Source organism: Cimex lectularius, unplaced genomic scaffold (assembly GCF_000648675.2).
Source record: "Cimex lectularius strain Harlan isolate CLEC.00 unplaced genomic scaffold, Clec_2.1 scaffold43, whole genome shotgun sequence".
Lineage (NCBI taxonomy): Eukaryota > Metazoa > Arthropoda > Insecta > Hemiptera > Cimicidae > Cimex > Cimex lectularius.
In genome coordinates this window covers 917,346-940,693 of record NW_019392661.1, presented here as the reverse complement: position 1 = coordinate 940,693, position 23,348 = coordinate 917,346, and the positions used below count along the sequence as shown (strand labels likewise).

At 33.2% G+C, this 23,348-nt stretch overlaps 2 protein-coding genes across 3 annotated transcripts; one reads left to right on the top strand and one right to left on the bottom strand.

Moving 5' to 3' along the window:
• Positions 1–2,343: 2,343 nt before the first annotated feature.
• LOC106662586 (peroxisome proliferator-activated receptor gamma coactivator 1-alpha) lies at positions 2,344–16,164 on the top strand. Of its 2 annotated transcripts, XM_014386781.2 has the most exons (16): positions 2,346–2,541; positions 4,695–4,781; positions 4,849–4,940; positions 5,023–5,107; positions 6,472–6,632; positions 6,692–6,831; positions 6,887–7,026; positions 7,322–7,417; positions 7,498–7,704; positions 11,556–11,868; positions 11,928–12,006; positions 12,078–12,173; positions 14,420–14,506; positions 14,584–14,871; positions 14,928–15,073; positions 15,144–16,164. In XM_014386781.2, the coding sequence occupies exons 2-16, from the start codon at positions 4,722–4,724 to the stop codon at positions 15,257–15,259; spliced, it is 2,106 nt and encodes a 701-aa protein (XP_014242267.1). In that variant the 5' UTR covers positions 2,346–2,541; positions 4,695–4,721; the 3' UTR covers positions 15,260–16,164. The 2 variants fall into 2 exon arrangements, with proteins under 2 accessions (XP_024080655.1, XP_014242267.1); XM_024224887.1 differs by lacking the exons at positions 7,322–7,417; positions 7,498–7,704 and having other exon boundaries at positions 2,344–2,541.
• A 6,114-nt stretch (positions 16,165–22,278) lies between these two features.
• On the bottom strand, positions 22,279–23,269 carry LOC112126233. Its single transcript, XM_024224885.1, has 2 exons — positions 22,454–23,269; positions 22,279–22,384 (listed from the first exon to the last, which is right to left on the bottom strand). Exons 1-2 carry the CDS (start codon positions 22,828–22,830, stop codon positions 22,342–22,344), a joined length of 420 nt encoding a protein of 139 aa, XP_024080653.1. The 5' UTR covers positions 22,831–23,269; the 3' UTR covers positions 22,279–22,341.
• Between the last annotated feature and the right edge of the window lie 79 nt (positions 23,270–23,348).

Genomic DNA, 23,348 nt, shown 5'->3' with positions numbered 1-23,348 from the left:
CTCTGATTCTATCCACTAGGTAAATAATGCAAGGCAACAATGCTTTAATCTAGCAAAACATCTCTTTTAATTCTAACATTTTCAAATATAAGCTAGACTATGTCGTGTAGTTATGCATTTATTTGGTAAAAGGAGGTACAACAAACTTAATTGGGTTCATTTTGATTTACTACATTTTATCAAGTGTTGTATTTTGATGTATATTTAAACCAAGGAATCTCTTTCTTACATGCTCTTACTCTTGAATCAAGGAATAAAGCTCAGTAGTTGTCTTGTATATTTATACTGTTTCATCATGAATGATTTGCAATTTTACTACATCAAAGGTTCCTTCTGCATGAAAAATGACTAGGTCATCTACGAATTTCATAGCGTAATGGACCAGACAAATTTACAACACAACTGAAAATTTGTACAGCTCAATAATCGCCCTTTACAAATCTGGTAAAAGAGATGAAGTTGCATTTGTTATTGTTGAGTGTCATATACTTTTTTTTTTTTTTTGGATACCAGGGACTGGAGGAGTTCCCTCCTGAGCACTGCAGCTGAGCTGTACAGCTTATTGTACTTTATCCCTGGCTCCATATTTTGGGGGAGGGCTCGCAACACAAATTTGAAGTTGAGTTCTCGTTGTACCGGTGTTCTTCCATCGAAGAAACTCATTTTTTGAAGGGGGTTGGGCCCAAATTCAGGGTCGCTGAGATCTGATCCCGCCCCTTCCATTGATAAGTGCCGTGTCAATTTCTTTCAATTGCAGCCACCGGTCCCCTTAGGCGTCAGAAAAAGTCTAGAAGCGACGGTGGGGATCGAACCCACAACTGCGGGATCTACTAGCCGAGAGTCTGACGCCTTAACCACTCGGCTGCCGTAGCCCCCCCCCCCCGTCATATACTTAGTTGTTGATGCACTACTTTTCCAAGTTAATTAGTATCGACAGTAAATGAATATCATATTCAAAGTGGATTGTATGGAATATTTTGGTGTCGTCTGTAAATAGAAGAAACTGTTTATCATTAAGAGCAGAAACTATATTATCAATGAAGATGTTAAATAGACAGGGTTCAGCTAAACAAGAATTCAATATTTTCTAAAGTAGTACACTCAAAGCTATGGAACTCCTTAAGAAAGAATCTATGTTTGAAGAAAATTTCTTTTAGTTCCAGCACAGTTTATTTTGGTTTCATGGAAAGCTTTTCAACTGCTTTGCAGTCATCCTCGGCCTAAAAATTACAAACGAAAAACTGTATGAAATTAACTTGGACTATACTACTTTAGACAAAATATTAAATAGAAAGGAGCCTCGGCAGACGGTTTATTACCTGTGTAACATGTATTTTATTTTTCGTTCTCATTGTAAACATAATATGTATTTACATTTTATTGAGTTACTGTTAATAAAAAAAAATTCTACAATAAAAAAATAGAAAGGAGTCTAAATGAGATCCCTGGGGATTCCAGAGGATTCAAGAAAAATAAAAGAATAATAGGATTTTAATTTAACATATTGTCTTCTATTGGTAAGATTAAGTTAAAGAAGAAGGACCAACTTAAAAGAGTGTCAAGTAAACCAAGAGCGGCTAATTTGGCTATAAGAAGTTATTTTTCAATTTCCTTAGAAAAGTCAGTGTATACAGCATCAATTTGATATTTATCAGCAAAAGAATTTAAAATAAAGTTCCGGAAAAGGAGGTTTGTGATTATAAAGAATTGAGAAAAAGAAATTTGAGTTAAAAAATTTGAGCAGGAGTAACCCGCAATTCCTAAAACAGTGTCCCGACGACTCCTGCAAGAATTAGTTTAGATAGTGAGACTTTTGTTTATATTAAATTGAAAATAAATGACAAAAGAAGGAATATTTAAAAAAAGAAAAAGTAGATGTTTTTAAAAAAAATAGTTCTTACACAGTTTGTTGTTTTTAACTACCTGAATTTTAAGCTTAAAGCTCAGGTTGAAGGATTTACAAATACGTCTCTCGATATGAATTGTAAGTCACTCTTCTAACTTGATGAGCTTTAAGCTGGAAATCCAGATTTTTGATCCAACAAAATCTGAGTAAGAACTATCTTTTTCTTTTAAAGATTAAACGACATACTTCTCCGTACTTTTATCATTTCTAATAAAGTGTAGGTCTTCCATGACCTGTGCAATTCATATTTAAGAGGGAAATGCCAGTAATCATTTTTATACAATTGAAAAGAACGAACGTTTGCAAACCCAAGACAATATTTGAGTGGTAAATATATACAAGCATTTTTTTAATATGCTTCTACTTTAAAATAAATAAATAATGAGACGGTTTTAAATGCAAATCTATCCAAGCGGACGTCCGCGAAGGCCTAGGTGAAAAAACTCATGTGACGCGGGTTAAGTTAGCTCTCCGATCAGGCCGCGTACTTGCCACTTTGCCAGAGTCGGTTCGGTCCGTGAACGGCGAGGTACAAGTACGAGGTACCATCTCATTGACATTCTGTGCCGTTCTGTGAAATGTGCTGTGAACAGTTTCTGTGATACTGCGGACGAGGCTGAATCCTAATCGCTTTGGTGAGTTCCTTGACAAAACCCTGGGCCGCACGCCTTTTTTTATCCTTTCTTTTCTTCCATCAGTCTTTTATTAAAACAACTCTATAAATAACACTTTTCTTCTTTGACCGCCCACCTCGGCTGACAAAGAAAAGGTGTAATTTTATCTCAGTCGAGGTCGGCATAACGAAATCTTTCCATAACCTTAGACGAATTGAAGGGTGAATCTATTTTTTCTGCTTTTATGTTTTTTTCCCAGCCGTGACAACAGGTGAATTTCGTTTTAAAAGGCTTAAACTACCTCTTGGTTGTTGACGAAGGTACAAATATCCTTAACTACCGATTTTGTCGGTGCACGATGGAGTCAACTTTAGCCGTGCTAAAGTTTAGATTTAAAGTTTAAAATTTAAGAAAACGACATGTTTAAATGTAATAAAATAAAGAAGAATTGACAAAATCGTCGTATTGAATTATGCAAAGATCGTGCCAAACGCTTCCAACCCACACCCACGTGGTGCCAGGTTTGGAGGGACGAGTAAGTTAACCCCGGCGTTGAAGTCAATCGACCTAGCCATTTTTTATAATTAGGATTCTCACCTCAGGCTTTAAAAATTTCCCAGAAAACAAAAAACGCTTGGTTCCATATGGACAACCGTTTCTTTCCTTGGAACTTTCCCTGCTCTATAGAGTTTCCTATGTCGTGCAGGTGGTTGCCCTCAAGGCTTTTTTACTCTTCTTCATTGGAAAACTTAAGCCTGTTTATCTTTGGTATGTTTATACTGTGGTGTTAAAGAACTATTGAATCCATTGTCCTGACTCGCTGTACACCGTTCTAGAAGGCAAGAAGGTTCAGGTGTCGTATTGGCCCCAAAACCAAAATATACTAGCCTTTTTAAACATGCAGGAGTGAAGGGAAGCGGATTCCCTAGCAAAGAAATAGCTGTGACACTGCTGACAGATCCTGAGTCCTTTTGTGGCATAGACATTCACACTATAAATGTGCATCTTAGTTATTAAAACACACCTGTGTTTTTCAAGCTGAAATCTGACGTGGACTCAATTCATTTTGAATACAAAAACAAGTGGGTATAAAAATAAGGACATAGCCATCATATCGGATAACCAAGCAGCCAACAGAGCATTAAACTCAAACATCGCTCAAGGATGGTGCTGAATTGCATAACTAAACTAGATTCACAAAACAAGGTTAGGCTCTACTGGATCCCAGGATGTGCAGGAATAGATCCTGAGAACAAGGTGAAACCTATGCATTTGACTGCTTTGGTCCACCTGATTAGTGATCCATCAGTTATTTTGGGTTTTATTACTGCAGTGCCTAGCCACTGGGCCATTTTCGGTTTTAGTCCTCAAGATTTGCCTAGTTCTTCTTGTGATTATTAGCGATATTTTATCTTTCGTTATGATATGCTGCAGGTGAGGGTTCCAGGTTAATAGAAACTATGTATCATTTAGTTTGCATATGAGGTCTTGATCCACTCCTTATGGACATCTTCTACCTTTCAGCTTTTAGCATTGCTTCTATAAATCTGGAGCAGATTTCATCAGTTCATCGCGTTTCAGTGATGTAACCATTGTCCAAAAGGAGTGTATCAAATGCTCCTTCATTGCCCAATAAGATTCCTAATGTTATTTCTTGATTGTTTGCTATTTTTGAGGTTGCTTTATAGAGTATTTTTCTTAATTTGCAGAAAAACGAATTGTTAAACAGAAAACAATTACCTACATATAGTGTAGGTTGAGTGCACGAAGTGTTTATTGTAAGCAACTTGAACAATTTTTAATAAATTTAAATTTATTTCGTAACCATTGTGTTACTGATGTTTTTATTTGTAATGTTTGTTCCCTGAATGAAAGGACTGGCAAGAGTTGGGTTGAAGGTGATAAAGTTCTGATAAATGTTTATTTATTGACACAATAATAAACTGTTTACATCTTGAAATTGACAGTTTTGCAATTTTTATTAATAATAAAGGAAACTATAGTTGGTATCGAGTTATTTTCTGAAGATAGCTGAATGTACATAATTGATTTACCAAGATTTGTTTTTTTGTCCATTAATTTTATTTCATAAACATTCGTTCATCTGAAAATAAGTCTAACTACATTTAATTATTTGATTTACTGTTGTACTAAAGTGTTAATTTGTTCGATAGTTTCATTTAATCTGAGAGGAACTGGAAATGGAAGCAGGTTTCGTAAATCAACACGACGAGTATTTTTCCTCAGATATTTATGATCAGGTTAGAGTTTAAAGTCGATTAAAAAAGTCTTTAAAATGATTTAATTTGTTTTACATTTTGTCAAAAGAGCAATGGGTTCGAAAGTGAGAATTCCATTTTTAACGGTTTAATGGGAGATTTTGCACTCGAGCCCACGAAAGAAAATTGGAACTATGGCGAGTAAGTGTTTTACTAATTTTAGAAAACATCTAATAGTATTTTTTATATGTATATTTTATTAATATCTATACTCGTTTTTCAGAAGTACAAGATGCACCAAAGACAACAAAGAAGACTTCCAAAAGACATTTCAAGATTGGGAAAACCACATTACTAACTTGCAGCAGGTTTGTTTAATTAATTTGTGTTTTATTTTTATTTATTTATTTTTTTTTTTCACTTGTAATTTGCTTACACCAAAGATTCTAGTTTATCACTGTTATTAGACATCATTTATTGATAACAATATCCTTATCAAAGTATTGGTCTCTAAAATAAAAGTTAAAAAAACTGCTGTTGGTCTTGAATTATGTAATTATGTAATTTTAACATATCTTCAATAAAAATGAAGCTTTAAAAGATAGATAAATAAAATTTATTTTTGTACAGACATTATTTTTGTGGTGGTTATTTTTCAATGCTTTATTTTACTTTTTAAGAAATTACCTTAATTATTGGCTCATAAAATTTATCCGTAGTGTTTTTCAATAATTGAATTTTGTACCTCTTTTGTTTTGAAGCACTTTTTATTTAGTCGTTATTGTTTACATGCTCTGAAATGTGATTAGTTACATTTTATTTGTTTGTATTATCGAGTTCTTGTATTTTTGTGAGATGTTCCACTCGTTTAAAATAGAGGGAAAATAGTGCATTTTCACCATTTAATGGTTTTTTTGCAAAGGGAAAACAGTAGCTCAGACTGAAAATTTGTCATCTGTATGGTGATGTTTTAGGAGAAAGGACCTGTACATAATTTTTGCTCGGTTCAGAAGCAGATATTTTGATTTAGCAGGTGCAAAGTCCCCTGGCCTTCCTTCAACTATTGACGATTATCAAATTCAAGTTTTTGTCACAAATAAAACCCACACTCAATTGGCACGATACATCGCAAAATATCTCGTACAAATGTTGAGAATGTTGGTTCGTCTTATATTGTCTGAGAAGAATTTGTGAAAGCACACTTCCATCCGTGATTCCCCGCCAAATCACATTGGAAATGACCCTTTTTAAAAAAGATTGGTAACGGGATTAAAATTGCATCCTTTATGGCAATATTCTGGGAGGAAACGGGAAATCACATTAGGTAGTATTGGAAGGGAGTTCTTTATCATGAACTTCTTCTGCCCAACAAAACTGTTAATTCTAGTATATAACGCATAGATTAGAGAAATTATATTCAGCATTTTACCAAAAACTACTGGCAATAGCTAATCACAAGAGGATTGTTTTCCATCAACAGGATAATATTTGCCCTCCATGTGTCTTTACAGAGATGCCTGAAATCATTTCTCAAAAACCAGAGACGTTCTGGTAGGATAGAATTACAAAAGAAAGATAATGACAAGCAGTGGGAAAAAATGGTTCATGTATTCATTAAATTTGTTTACACATGTTTGAAATCTTTATTCAATTTATGATCGAAAACACTATTTTTTATGTTTTACAAACCTGATAAACTGCTTTGTATAATCTATATAAGTAAAAATTTCAGTGTAAAGAAGAAGATACAACGCTGAAAGTAATAGACTCGGGTATCGAACTGCTTTATGAATCAGTCAGTGAAAATTTACCAGACATATTTGGCCCTGGCCTGAAATCGATAAGTGCAAACCATGAAAATCAGGCTTCGAAACCGTTTAACTTAGGAAATGTGTAAGTAATGTGAGCTGGCGAGAGTTGTTCTTAATTAATCCGTTGCTTGTCGGTTTCAGATTTTCACAAGAAGCCAGCCTTCAATCCGATCGATTCGGTGCTTTTCAACCGTCTGACCTGGGACCTGACAATTATGAAATAGTCGAAATAACAATAGAAGAAGACAACTTAATTAACCCAACTCCTCATTTAGACCAATGTGTGTTTCTTTTGTAAAATAAATTGCCTTTTTTAATTTATTAATTTTTTTTTAGACACAAAAGTTGACCAAGTGCAAAATGTTGAAACTAAGCAGTTTGATTTGGCGACACAACCAGTCACTTTGGAGACAAAAGAAAAGGAGAATAATAAATCAACTGATTTATTACCAAAAGAAGTAATTGACAGGATAAAGGTATAATTTTTATTATTTTTTAAAAAAAATTTTTATTATAAATTATCCCTTTCTAAACTGTGGCAATAAAAATATTTTTAAAAGTAGCCCCTAGGGACTTTTGTGGGTTTACAGTCAACAAACCAATCCTTACAAGATCCTTTTTAATTTGAATGATTTATTTAAATTTATGTTAATAATTCATCATCATCAAAAATGATTTTTTCTTATTTTATTGAAGGTTACCTTATTGAAACATTTATCAGTCGGTTAATCCAAACATTTCATTAACATCATGTCAATTTTAAAATTATAGGCTGCATCCAAAAGAAGGAAATGTATTTCTTTAATTCCTGCTATCCAAATGGATCCCGAGAGTAAAAGGCAACGACGAGTCAAAACCACGGCTCCGGTTAGGATCCTTATCAATTTCCAAAATCATATTTTGTTTTGTTTTACGATTTTTACAACAAACGTTTCATACTGTATCAGGACGAAACAAAAAGCGAAGTGTCCATCCATTTAGATCATGATTACTGCGGCGGTTATAAGAAATCGACGTGTCAGAAAATAAACCAAAAAGACATTCAGTCAGTTGAAAATTGGGAGAAGAACTCGAAAAAAGACAGCGGCCTAGAATCTGGCGACGTGAGCGATGCCAGCGAAACCACTCAAGAAAAGCGAATTGTCTTTAAGCAGGTTGGCATCGTTTGTTTAATGAAAGGCCAAAAACACTTTATATTTGTCTTGAAAAAAAAAACAAAAAAAAACAGCTTTTCCTTTGTTCAGTGTCTTGCTCTTACAAAAGAATATTTGTATGTTCGCATGTGACTTCGAGTGTTGCTTAATTGCTTCAATAACAAATAAAAAAGCACTCTAGAGACAATTTTATATAGGCACCGAATAATGTTTTGTTGGGTTTAACGAAAACTGCTTTGTAACTAACATTATTAGATAATTTATTTAGAAATCGTGAGATGCGGTGTGGTGTGATGTAGGTTTCGGAAAAACATTTTCTTTATAGTGCCAACGTTTCAATCTTTATTGAGATCATCTTCAGGGCCTGGGATTTACAAACATTGTTTACATTTAACAAATACATTTTGGATGTGGAAAAGTGAATGTATACAATGCAAAATATATTTTATATATTCAATCAAAGTATTTCTACTCACTCAAAGTGTTTGTCTTCTGTGTAATTGTGCCATTCTTGCGTTCGTGTCAAGAGTTGCAGAGAGACAGATCAAATTCAAACTACATTAGATATATTTAATAGCTTTCACCCACAATTTACACATGAAATCGAAAACAACAAAAAAATACCATTTTTAGATACACTCGTAGTAAAACAACCAGATGGCACATTAATCACAGATTGGTATCAAAAACCAAGAAACAGATCGCTACCTCAACTTTACATCTCACCATCCCCTTCATACAATAATAAACATGGCCAAAGTGTTACTTCACAGAATGATTACCTTAAGCCATGAATCCTTCCAGCACAAAAACATAGATACAAACAGATCGTCCATAACAATATCATAATTAACAGAATAATCAACAATTACAACTCAACACTAACACCATATTACTAATAATACTACATTAAGTCTATCGAATACAAACAAACCAGCATACATTTCCATACCATTTATCCAAGGTCTATCACATAAATTAAACACATTTCTCTTGTCCGATAACTTCAAAATAGCTTTCAAAAATTATAAAACAATTCAAACACTTTTTTCCAAAATTAAGGATCCCACACCAATAACAAATAAATCTGGCGTAATCTACAAGATCAACTGTTTAAACTGTCCGGCAACTTACATCGGTCTTACATCTCAATATCTGGACAAGAGAGTAAAGCAACATATCTATGATTGCAAAAAACCCAAGCAAAATCCTACAGCACTCGCTACCCACCATCTTGAACACCAACATAATTTCGACTTCAAAAATCTAAAAGTATTACACACAGAACAAAAACATAAACGTAATTTCTTAGAAATGGTTTATATCAACAGAGATAAACACAGCATCAATTACAGAACAGATACATGTAAACTCAGTCGCAGCTACGCCAATATCATTAATCAAATTCAATACAGTTAACATACCTATATCATCACATTACATTCCACACATCAAATATTTTTCATAGTCTAATTGTCCAACAATTTACCTTTCCTTTTCCTATTTATCCCTTTCTATACAATCCTGAAAGGATAATCTGGCCGAAACATTTTTTCCCTTCGTCGGCTCTTTTCACCTCAAAGAAGCCGACGCCTTATACAAAAATGTCTTTTCTATACTGACATCCTTCCCCACCCCTTCAAAATCCAACATATATAAACACAAATAGCAAAATCTTATTGGCACTCTCGACACGACACGCAAAAATGGCACAATTACACAGAAGACAAACACTTTGAGTGAGTAGAAATACTTTGATTGAATATATAAAAAATATATTTTGCATTGTATACATTCACTTTTCCACATCCAAAATGTAATTGTTATATGTAAACAATGTTTGTAAATCCCAGGCCCCGAAGATGATTTCAATAAAGATCGAAACGTTGGCACGATAAAGAAAATGTTTTTCTGAAACCTATATCACACCAGACCGCATCTCGCGATTTCTAAATAAATATCGATTAACGGTCACTAATCACCACACATTATTAGATAATGAACAATTACTTCTGGTATTTTCTATGTGCAGGTGTGTGCACATTTTTCTTCCATTATTCACAACTTCTCATTTGATTAGATTTATAAAACTAAATATTTATTAATAGAACTTCACTGTTATACGGTGAACTTGTATATTGATATATATTGTGATATATTTACAAATTTTATCATCAAGTTCTATTTGTTTCTCTTCGTGGAAACATTATTTTAAAATTGTAGATGTAGATGTGATTTTTCAGGGTATAGTATACTGCGCTCTTTAAGAGCTATTGTATGCCCTTTTCTCTGCCTAAAGCACATCAGTGAGTCCTATTTCATCAAGAAACTTGATTAATAGGCCCGGTTTCAGTGGTTGAAGCTCTTCTATGGTCACTTTCTACATCCCTAAACGTTTCCTCCTGCGGGCTAATCTAGCTCCGCAGTTTGTAAGTAAATGTGTTGGTGTCTCTTCTGCCTCCTTGCAGAATCTGCATGTGCCATCTTGGATTGTTCCAGTTTTCTTTAAGTGTCCATTTAATCTGGAGTGTCCTGTTAGGATTTGCAGTCTGTTCCTGCTTCCTTTGAAACATTCTGTGATTTCTTTCCTACCGAATTTGGTTAGAAGATTCTTGGATTGTCTATGTCCAATGAGTGAATTCCATTGTTCGTTCATTTTCTTTTTGTCCTTCTGTCTGAGATATTCGTTAATAGTGTGGATTCCTATGCCACAGAAGGGTTCGGGTCCTATCAGCGGTCTGGCAGCCCCTTTCCCTGCAAGGGTGTCTGCTTTCTCATTGTCTTATTTTAAAATTGTAAATAATAAACATTTCTATTAAATAATTTATGAAATTTATGCTTATTTAAAAAAAAGGCATCGGGAATTTATATACTCAAAGACAGATTTGTTTTTTATTTCAAACTATATGGAATTTTATCGTTATATTAATTACAACATAGATATTTAAATATAAACCAAATAAACAGGATCAACAATTTGTGAGTTTTAATTTTAAAATTTTTAATTTTAATGGTTTGAGACAGAATTCACCAAATACCGGAAAATAATTTTAGTGATATATTTAAAGTTAATTAACAATTTATTAGCTAGTTTTGCTCTGGCCTAAGCTTTTCCTAGGCATCGAGTAAATAAGTAACCGGATTATGTTTTGTGAAACTGAATCTCATTCTTCAAGAAAAGCGGTTTGAAGCTGTTCATTGCTCGTAGGAAGCAACGAACGACGTCTAATCAGTCTTTTTATGTCCCCATAAGTGTTGTTATTCCTGTCAGGAAAACTTTCTGATCGATTCATTCGGGGTAATCCCTACATCATCTTCCAAGTGGCTACTCGAGCTACGTGTAGTCGAGCATTATCATGCATTAACACAAAGTTGTCTCCCCTATAAATGGAGCGAATGGGACCTCAGCTTCCAGAACAATTTCCTCAATGAACAATCAAAGATACATTCTGTATGATAATCAGTGTAGTATGGTCGTGGACATAGATTCCGTGCCATAACTGACTGCCTTTGTAAAGGCTGTGACTCACGCATGTTTTTTATTTGTATTTTCTAATTTGTTTTATCTAACAAGAATATTTTGGTTAATTTAATTAAAATTAATAGAATAAGAATCATGTACATTGCATTTTACAAATGAGAAATATGTTGTACAAGATTAAGGAAAAAGGTATCTTCTTATATATCAATGCACAGCTGTTCTTTCCTTTCATTTCTTTGAAACTAACATTTAAAAAAATTCCCTGCCATCTCTTCCTCTCATAATTTCTAGTTTGTTTAATAACCTAAAAAAAATACTTAATAAACTTTTTCGTAAATAACTCATCCCAACTTTTCACCGTTAATTGAAGGTTAAACCAGGGGAAAGCTTATTGCGTATCAATCATTTTGAAATTAAACAAGAGGACGACTTCACAAATAAAAATGAAGACTGCCAAGTGCCTAAAGTGGAAATAAAAAATGAAAAACAGGAAAGCTCGTTCGACTTGAATGATCACGAATCAGTCGTCGTAAAAGAGGAAAACATTGATATTCAAGAATCGATAATCGTGAAACAGGAGCCAAAGAAGAAAAAATTGAACCTTGAAGAATACAGGAGTCGTAGAAAAAATATTACAACGCCCAACACCCACCATATACCTGAAATTAAAATAGAAAATAGTGGTAATTCTGTCAATGGCTTAAAAGTATCACCTATTTTATTTATTCTTATTTAATTATAGATTGCAACTCTATGAGGGTTATGGTCAATGTTGAAGTACAGACTCATACCGACAGAGAAGAAAATATTACCAAAGACAGGTAATTTTACAATCAGTTTTACTTTTTGACTTTTGTTTATTGTACTGTATTTAAAAATTGTATTTATGTAGGAGCCGCCAGAGGCAAAGGTACAGAAGAAGTTCGACATCGTCCAGCTCATCAAGTGTGGCGTCCAAGTCCAGAAGGCACAGGCGGAAAAGCAGAAGGTAATTAATTACTTTCCTTTACTTAATAACTTTAATACTTACTATGTGAGGAGTCGTGGGATCATCAATTTTAATTTGAAAAAATTCTAAGGTCAAAAATTCTTCCACGTTGTGTCTTTAGCATTCTCGCTAATTGGGTCTTAGAAGAGAAAAATTGACAAAAACTATTTATCATGTTATAATTTACTTGCAGAGGCCAAGTTTTTGCCATTCTGTGTAGTTCGTAGGGTTAGATAGCCTTTGTAAAGTTTCCTCAAGATCAATGGATTGATTTCAAAGTTATGATTGTTATTGTTATGATTTTTGGAAAAAATAACATGATTTGGAAGGCAAACAATTTGAATGGGATAAACCGACTCCTTGGATTCACAGGAAACTTTACAGGGGCATGATATCTTATAGCATTTTTCAGTCAAATGAAACTTTTTCTACCAAATGGAACTTTTTTCAATCAAATGAAACCTTTTTTCAAGCAAATGAAACCTAAAACCTAGTGATAATAATTGTGTAGAGGAATAAATAAATGACATTATAGTACTAACAATAATTTTTATGAATTATAACACAAATAACTATTATAATAGCAAATACTGTAAGCAATTAATTATAAATTAGTGATTAAAGATAAAAGATAAAAATGCGCAGTGGCAATATCGTAATCAATGAAGTTATTATTAATATTTGTTATAATATTTTGTTAATTTGTTATAATATAATATTTATAATTAATATAAAACCCCATTTGTAACCCTTTGATTACATAAAATTTATTATTATTAATTTATTAGTTATTATTAATAACTCACCGATGCTGAACACACCTTTTCAAAAATAAAAGCAAGTGCGAGAAGGATGTTTCTGAAAGCAATTCTACCAACATCAACAATGATCTTCCAGAGATCATCAACTGCAGTGTCAACACAATTACAAGTACTGACTGTTAAAACTACCGGTAACTGCCACAGGAAGACCTCTGCATTAACACACACACACACATACATATATATACATATAACATTATGTATTTATAATCTTCCTTTATATCTTTATATATATTTGTTCAATTATTGAATCGTAAATTATTGTAATATTAATTTCTTAAATTCACTAATTTCGTGGTCCGCTTGACCAATTAAATCATTAGATCGAGGTCACGATAGCTCAGATGGTAGAGCAGCGGCGTATCTAGCCGAAGGTCGTGGGTTCAAATCCCTCTCGTGCCATTAGCTTTTTTTCATCTCAACTAAAAACCTTAATTAATTGTAATATTAATATTCAATCATCATAAAAATTAGTACTGTAATGTCATTGCCTCTTCATAATTATTTCATTAAATTTTAGGTTTCATTTACTTGAAAAAAAGTTTCATTTGATTGAAAAAAGGTTTCATTTGATTGAAAAAAAAAGTTTCATTTGATTGAGGAAAGGTTTCATTTGATTGAAAAAAAGTTTCATTTGATTAAAAAAAAGGTTTCGTTTGGTTGAAAAAAAGTTAAGTTTCATTTGATTGAAAAAAGGTTTCATTTGATTGAAAAAAAGTTTCCATTTGATTGAGGAAAGGTTTCATTTGATTGAAAAAAAGTTTCATTTGATTAAAAAAAAGGTTTCGTTTGGTTGAAAAAAAGTTTCATTTGATTGAAAAAAAAAAGTTTCATTTGATTGAAAAAAGGTTTCATTTGATTGAAAAAAAAGTTTCATTTGATTGAGGAAAGGTTTCATTTGATTGAAAAAAAGTTTCATTTGATTAAAAAAAGGTTTCGTTTGATTGAAAAAGAAGTTTCATTTGATTGAAAAAAGGTTTCATTTGATTGAAAAAAAGTTTCCTTTGATTGAAAAAAGATTTCATTTGATTGAAAAAAAGTTTCATTTGATTGTTAAAAGTTTCATTTGACTGAAAAATGCTATATAATTCTAATCTCATTTCTGTTTCTTCCTTATTACTTTCTTGTCCTTAGAGAAGTAAATTGTCTTGATATTTAAATTTTGAAATAAATTCACAATAAAAACAGAAAACCACATTTTTTCTTGGCTCTTGGGCCCTACTGGCAAGAATGTGCATGTATCAACATTTTTCGGTGTAGTACCACTAACCAAAGTTTAATTAAAATGGATGATACCACGTCCTTAGCCTTCCCCGTTGTTAGTGATTTATCAACTAAAAATAATGCTCATTTTTAACAACATTTTTTTTAAGCTTTATGAAATTTGATTTGTTTCATCAACCATTTTTTTATTGTTTTTTTCAGGAGACGGTACAGCCGAGGGAGCAGACAACGATCTTCATGGTCATCATCAAGATCACGGTCAAGATCAAAATCATCCTCAACTTCAATGTAAGCATTAGTTTTGTTGGATAATTTAAATAATTTATTTTATTTTTTCTTTTAACACAAAAATATCAACGTTTCAGATCTTCACTTTCGAATAGATCTCATTCGAGAAGTTCAAAAAGATACAGGAGGTCGAGATCGAGAAGTGACTATCGTAGAAGCTCGCACAACCGATCCCGTTATTCATCCGAGAGGTCGTACAGGAAACACGATGACTGGAGCCCTGTCGAGAAACAGAAGCAGATCGAGGAACGGCGTGTCGTATACGTCGGTCAAATCGCAGAAGGCACTACTAAAGCGCAACTACGTGAGAGGTTCCAAAAGTTTGGACCTATAGTTGATATAAGCCTTCACTTTAGAGAAAGAGGGTAAGATCAGTTCAGTCAGTTTAGTTACTCCCCTTGTTATATATCCATTTCTCTAGGGATAACTACGGCTTTGTTACCTTCATGTTCAAAATCGATGCTTATGACGCAGTGGAACACGGCAATGATGATCCTTTTGAACAAAGATATGACATATGTTTCGGAGGCCGGAGGGCTTTTTGCAAACAACGTTACGCTGATTTAGGTAATTGTTATTGCAGATTGTTTTGATATATAGCAAAAACGGTATTTTAATACATAATCTGTATTTGTAGATAGTATACCTCAGACCTATAACAATCCGTACCAGAACTCGCGGTCGTGCGATTCGTTCGACACACTCTTGAGAGAGGCACAGGAGACACTTCGCAAGAAGCAGAAGATCGTTTGACACAAACTGCTCCAGCCATGTATCAAGTATTATCTGAGTGTAATATGTAGTTGATTTAGATTGTCTCTCTAATATCTTACGACTTAGGAATTTAAATAAGTCTTGTAATTTGTAACTCGAGACTTCAAGGATGATTTTGTTTTAAATTTTGAGCCGCCCTCCCCAAACCTAGAAACAGATTAAGGAAAACGTTCGGTGTGTTCATTGTATTTTAATTAAATATCCTTGCCCCCCTTTTTTAGTATATTGTATATTTTAGAAAATACTCATTCGGAATTATTTTTCTAGCCACTGCCATATTTTTTTTTTAGTCTGTGTGATATTTAAATAATTGCATTTAATTAAGTAAAGAAAATGACCTTTATTACAATGTACTTCAGTTGATAAAAAAAATGCAAAATATTGGGAAACAGTTTTAGTGCTCTTAGTTATTTTTCTTGTTAAAACTCAGTTTTTATTTAAAACCCAATAATTCAATTTGTCTAAATCGATGTTAGCATTTGGTGATTTTATGTATATAAAGGAAAAGGCTGTGCTCGAATTATTTAGTGGCCAACTTACCAATTATTATTGTAATTCGAATAGACTATTTAATATTATACCGATAAAGAAAAAAATATTTTTTACATGTTTCAAAGTTCACTAATTAAACATAATTTTTTAAAGTGATCTTTCGTGCTCCTCCTTCCCTATTTTTTTGGCAGGATGAACTTTAGTTTTAGTCTTAGTAAAATTGTTTTGTTTTAGTTCATTTCTGTTAATTTATTTTTGTTTCACAGCCGGTTACGTTTGATTAATATAGGGAAATTTATAAGGTAGTTTCTTAATTGTATAGTTTCTACCAAACTATTCACAATCTGAACTAAGCCATAATAAATTGTAAGCGTAAAAGATTTTTAAATGAATATTGTAACAAAGTTTGTCATGTGTAAAAAAAAAAACTACATGGATATTTTGTCTCAATAAATTTGTTTTGAAAAATAATCTCGAGTGTTTTCCTATATTTCCAAGTGCACGTGTTACTTTCTTTTGCCTAACATTTCGAGCCAGAGGAGATGCCAAAAAATTGAAGATGAAGTTGGCTCAGCATCTAGACCTACCAGCAGGAAAGCAGGCAACAACAACAGACAAACGACATTAATAAACAATCATTGATAATTGTTTGTTAATGTTTTTAAAAATCGGGTTTTTAAAAATGTGTGTAACTAAGGCCCCTGTTCCCACTATGCCAGAAAGGCCAGTGGCTGTACATTTTATATGAAGTTCACATTTAGCCGGATCCGGCAAAAACACTAAGCCCGGCATTTCCGTTGGATGTTTTGTCACTGCAGAGCGCTGGCAAAATGCCCGGACCGGTGTATGTGAACGGGATCGTGCCGATATCGATGTCGGGTCATTTTGCATTCAGTAGATCAGCGCATGCACTAGCGTATCATGGAATCAAACGCAGAAACTTTAATTTCACTTTGTTTCGTCACTTGTCAGTTCACCCATTAATGTTTTATGTTCCTAGCAAAAATCTTTCCCATAAAATAGGATGTACCCAATGTTTTTTTTTTTTTTTTTTTTTTTTTTTTTTTTTTTTTGTTTTTTTTTATTTTAGTCATCTAAAATACCACCACAACAATTTCATTGTCCATTGTGGACTCAGGTCTGACAAAACGCCGGTCAAGCACCTGGAACCTGGAACCTCCTGGAGACGTGGATAAAGACCAATGAAGGAGTGATGTGCTTTCTATGATTCCAAGCTTAACTACCTGGAGAAATATGCACTCTCCAGTAAATTATAAATTTATTTGGCAGAAACGCCATTGAACAGGCTCAATAAAAAATTCCCAGAAATAAAGCAGAGAAATTTTATAATCCACTGAAATGTATTTCAGGATGTTAACCCTACAATCAGCTTACTTTACTACAAAGCAACAATTAGATCTATAATTGACTTTAAATCAATTTATTACGGACAAGCTTCTAGATCAAAATTAAAGAAATTGGACATCATACAGCACAAATCTCTCAAAACTTGTATGGGGTCTCTTAAAGAGCACCCCCAATGATGTAATCAAAGCTGAATGTAACGATCAGCCACTTTCTCATAGAAGAGAAAAACTGGCAGGACGGTTTGTGTTGCACCAAATGGAGAAAAAAAAACATCACACAGCGCAAAAAAAACAGCTCAGCGCATCTGTGATTTGTCCATAATGAATCTAACAAAAAAATATTGGCCAAAAAAAAACACCGATTACCACGAATTTTACCTCTGTCAAAATTTCAAGAAAAAATCTAATAAAGAGATACCCTTCCAATTTTCTGACAGATAAACATCTTCAAATTGATGGTTATACAATTTCAATGGTTTATTAATTTTTTTACCTCTCATTGAACATCCTAGTCTGTTTGTTCTTGTTTTGGAATCCTGAGTTGGTCAAATGTATACGATCTGGATGGATTTTTTTTTTATCCCCTGTCAATTGCACTGATGTATAGCCTCTGTAGAAAATGCTTCAAGAGTTTAAATAAAATGCCGCACTTTAATTACTATGATCGCTCCGATGATATTTCCATTTTGTTTAATGGCTTAACTACCCCATACCTCAGCTGCTTAACAAACTGGGATTCTTAAAACATTCTGAAAAATTTTCCATTTTTAGGATTTCATTTTTTTTTCTATAGCGTATTTTGCATCGCACATTTTTCCTACTGCTTTTGATTTTTCTATAAAATAATGCCTATAATTTAAGCTCGGAGTCAGAGATTTTTTAATTGATATATTTAGTGGCACTGAACTGAACATATACATCATAGCAAACATTTGATATGTCATTGTGACGACGCAGCAACTTTGATACATTCATGTCTTTTATAGTCTTATTCAGTTTGCATATATTAATACTATCATATGCGATTTTGTAGTCAATAAAATGATGTGGCCTACACTTTTCTACTATATATTCTTAAGCTTGATTATTTGATCAGTGGTAATTTACCGTTTCTAACTTCAAGGCACTATGTAGTAAAGGAATTTGTATAAAAAATAATAGTACGCGCAATATTCATAATTACACAGTTCGACTAGTAGAAAAGCAAAAAAAGTTGACCCATGTGATATTGTTCAACAATTTATTATAAAAAATCTCCATGGAAACATTCTGAGAGTTAATTGTAATTCTTTTGTGTGAATACATTGAGACGATTTTCTCTGTTCTTTTGTGTTACCGACTTAATAAGGAGATTGCTTGAGTTTGCTAATTTGAAGATTCAAGATCGACAGATTGGAAGACAATATTGATTTAAATTGTTTTTCAATTTTCAATACCCTGCAGTGACTGTAAGTGTACTACTGAAACCGTTGAGATTTTTTGACAGTGAGACATAAAAATATTAATTTTATCCATTAATACACGTTATTAACAGTATATTAAAACTACAACATCACTTGATTTGATATAGGAAATTAAATACAACTGCGTGTTACGCAGTGCGTAAAGTATATACATTGTACTTATTCATCACATCCCTAAGACCAATTTGCTTTCTTAAATAAAACACATTAAAGAAATGAATTTTTTCGCGGCTGCAAGTGCTGTTGGATTTGCCTATTGCTTGTTCAATTCTTTTTTGACAATAAGAGAAGATAGGCGACAAAAAGAAAAAGAAAGGCGAGCAGCTGAAGAGAGAAAGAAAAGAGAATATGCCGAACTAAGAAAGCGTAGATTCGGCGTGAAACTTGATTTATCTGAAATAATTAAAAAATGCNAAATCGATAAAAAGCGAAATTACTCTGAAATGGTTGAGAATCGGACCATGGACAATATGAACTTTTTTGTTCATTTTAGGGTGAAGAATCTACTGGAGAAGTTTGTAGCACGAGTAGCAATTCACCCTGTATATATATATATATATATATATTTTGCACAATTTTAATTTGAACAAGCACACTGGGATGGCACTGCTTGATGTTGAAAAAGCATTCGACTGCGGCACAATGGGCTTGTCTTTAAGTTAATCAGTTATAACTTTCCCAAATACATAGTTTATTTAATAAGGAGTTATCTGGTAGATAGGAAATTTTGTGTCTCGCTTAACGACGTAAGCACTGACTTTTGGCCAATTGCTGCTGGTGTATCCCAAGGCTCTGTCCTTGGGCCCACATTGTTCAATTTATTGATTAATGGTATAACCGAGTTAAGCCAAAGTGTGCCCTATATGCTAATGACACCGCTTTTATGATCTCGTCTTTCAGGGTAGATACAATAGCTAGGCATCTCTCACTAGCCCTTGAGAAAACATTTAATTACTTCTACAGGTAGCGGATCAGACCCAATGAGTCAAAAACAGAGGTGATTCTGTTCACTTGCAGAAGGCCTAATGATTGTTTTGTGACAATAAATGGAAGGTGTATTCCATGGAAAAAAGAAGTAAAGTATCTCGGTTTGATGCTGGACTCAAAGCTCACATTCACCAAGCACATCAACACGGTATGCGATAGAGGAGTGGCTCTGATCTGCAATCTATTTCCGTTGTTAAATAGACACTCTGATTGAGTATATTTAATAAAAAGTTAATTTATTATTTGTATATTCGACCCATGTTGTCGTATGCGGCTCCTGTCTGGTCTAATACATGTATCACCAACTACAGGAAGTTGCAGGTTGTGCAGAACAAATGCTTGAGACTGATTGGTTCCTTTTAAAGGTGAATGCCAATAGACTACTAAAGCTTGTGAACTTAGAGAATACACTAATATTAGAAATATTGTTAACTATGAAGCTGCCTCCTTGCAGACACTTTACAAAAAATATAAGTACAAAAGAGTGAAGCACATTTTGCTGTAAATTAACTATATAACATAAAGGTTTTTTTTTAATTTTTTCCCCCCTCTGTGTTAATATTGAGATATGTTTAAATTAGTTTTTTTTAAACTTCAGATCAGGTATATAGGCAGGAAGCCTGAAGCCAGTTTTTTAATTTCTTTGTAAATACTGCATATATTTTGTAAATAAAAATAAATTTCAATTTCATCTTGAGGAACTTTTCCCTAATGACCACAACTGTTTACACCGACGGATCCCTCATGTCTGGAAATGTTGGATGCTCCTGGTTCTGCCCTAGCATTAATAAAGGGGAATCAATTCCTCTGCCGGCAGAGATATCAATCTATTCAGCAGAATTATTAACAATTAAGGCAGCGCTAACTTTCTTTTCACTCAACCTTACTAAAACGAATCACATTATAATTTGCACAGACAGCCTCAGTGCAATCCAGTGCTTGCAAAACACATCTACTAACAACAAAAATTATATTGTAGCTGACATAAAAAAGACTGCTAACAATTTTTCCACTTAAAAAAAGTCTCTTTCATGTGGATTAAAGGACATATGGGCGTATACGGCAACGAAAAAGCCGACAAACTTGCAAAAAATGACACACAGTTACCCACCCCTAGAATCATAAAGATCCCTTATACGTACCTTTTTCAAATATTGGAAACAAGAAGTCAAATAGAATGGCAAAACGAATGTTCTGCCTCGGATAAGGGAATGGCCTATAAAACATTATTTCCACTTGTGAAAATAAAACCGTGGTTTAACAAGCTAGACATGGCAAAAAAAAGACATAACCACCATAAATTGGCAGAATTATCGCCTTCATCAGGACTTCGAAAAAAATCGTTATATTACATGAACAGGTACATGTGTGGATAACGGATATATTCTGCCAAAAGCTCGACAAGAAAATAAATGTTGTTTCTGTCTTCCTGGCCTCATCCCCTAATCTACCTTTTGCAAAGAAAAAAGTATATTTAAACTGAGAAGGCTGATCAATCATCAAAGAAAATATTAACCACCATACATCGGTTAAGAACAAACCATGGCATCTGTGCAGCGTATCTTCACAAGATTGACATAAAACAACACCCTAATTGCAACACATGCAGAGTAAAGGAGGACCCAACACACATAACATTTCACTGCAGCCAACATTCATCGGCCAGAAATAAATTCTACCAGGATTTGGAGATAGAAGGAGTAGAATACCCAATTACGAAAAGTAGAGCTCTACTCAAGAATCCCAGTGTGTATAACTTGATAATAAAATTTTTAAATGATGTGTCTGTGAAAATATAATTTGAACTGTTTAAAAAGTATTCTTTGTAACATGGATGTGTAATTGTTAGAAATTAATACAATAATACCAAAAACAAAAAAAATACATTTTTTGGCTTTGTGCAACTGCACATCAGCCATGCTGTCAATCCAGGATGGATAAGAAGCAGGGCTAACCGAAGAGGAGAAGCCACTGCATTCCAGACAGCGACACATGACTATGGAATGTGTAATAAAACATACTTTCTTTGTTCCTTTCTTTAACTTAATAATAATGTTCCCATCGGTAGAGTGTAGATTCCAAGATTATTTCCAAGATGATCAATCATCGGGGGTGTCGGTGGCTGCAACATTTTAAGGGTTGACAAATCGCTCATCACTATAAGGTTCAAATCCAGCAGCTCTGTCTTTGAACCTGACATACAATTTTTTTTTTTTCTAAATATTGGCACTCCAAGAGTTCATATAACTTATAGTTGAAATACCCTCATTAAAAAAATTATCACTATTATTATTTAAAAAATTAGTAAATTTATAAATTCTTATTAAATTATTGTTATTATTGCTTAATATGCTGTTAATATTGTTTGCTATTATTATGATTATTAGAGACAAAGGGAAAAAGATTCACTCGTGTAAATGTTGGGTGAGTGACTAGGAAGTTTAGCTCATATGCCACACTAGCAATTCTAAGTTCAGCATAACTTATGCTATTTTAATTGAGAATTGACCACTCCTCCACACCACCTAACTGATAGTTGTTGATGTTAAACCCTCCTATACGACAGGACTTACATTATATCTTTAATATATATCTTAATAATATAAGTAATAAATATAATTAATATTAAATAAATTATATTATTTAATACAGAAGTATATATATACTTTTTAATCTTATATTAGAAAAAAAGTCTTAATAATTAGAAAGTCTTTATTTTATACGAAATGTTGGTCTTGAATGAGGTAGAAATTCACTGTTTAGCTGGGGGGAAAAGTAGAAATTTATCCGCATCTCTGAAATCACAATGAAATTGTTAAATTATAGTTAAAAGTGTAGACTGCAATAATTTGATATTGACTCACTTATCGAGAGTAGGGCATCCATTCACAATGTCGAACATGAGTTGTGATCCACCGAATCTCAAAGCAGCCTCGCCGGTGGCTAATGTTACATCGTTGAATTGTTGAAAACCGCATGCTTTTACTATTTCCTTAAGCGTTTCCTCATCCATATTTTCGAGTATCTCAAGGTTGGGTCCGCTGCATTTTTTAATTATTTCAGATAAATCAAGTTTCACGCCGAATCTACGCTTTCTTAGTTCGGCATATTCTCTTTTCTTTCTCTCTTCAGCTGCTCGCCTTTCTTTTTCTTTTTGTCGCCTATCTTCTCTTATTGTCAAAAAAGAATTGAACAAGCAATAGGCAAATCCAACAGCACTTGCAGCCGCGAAAAAATTCATTTCTTTAATGTGTTTTATTTAAGAAAGCAAATTGGTCTTAGGGATGTGATGAATAAGTACAATGTATATACTTTACGCACTGCGTAACACGCAGTTGTATTTAATTTCCTATATCAAATCAAGTGATGTTGTAGTTTTAATATACTGTTAATAACGTGTATTAATGGATAAAATTAATATTTTTATGTCTCACTGTCAAAAAATCTCAACGGTTTCAGTAGTACACTTACAGTCACTGCAGGGTATTGAAAATTGAAAAACAATTTAAATCAATATTGTCTTCCAATCTGTCGATCTTGAATCTTCAAATTAGCAAACTCAAGCAATCTCCTTATTAAGTCGGTAACACAAAAGAACAGAGAAAATCGTCTCAATGTATTCACACAAAAGAATTACAATTAACTCTCAGAATGTTTCCATGGAGATTTTTTATAATAAATTGTTGAACAATATCACATGGGTCAACTTTTTTTGCTTTTCTACTAGTCGAACTGTGTAATTATGAATATTGTGCGTAC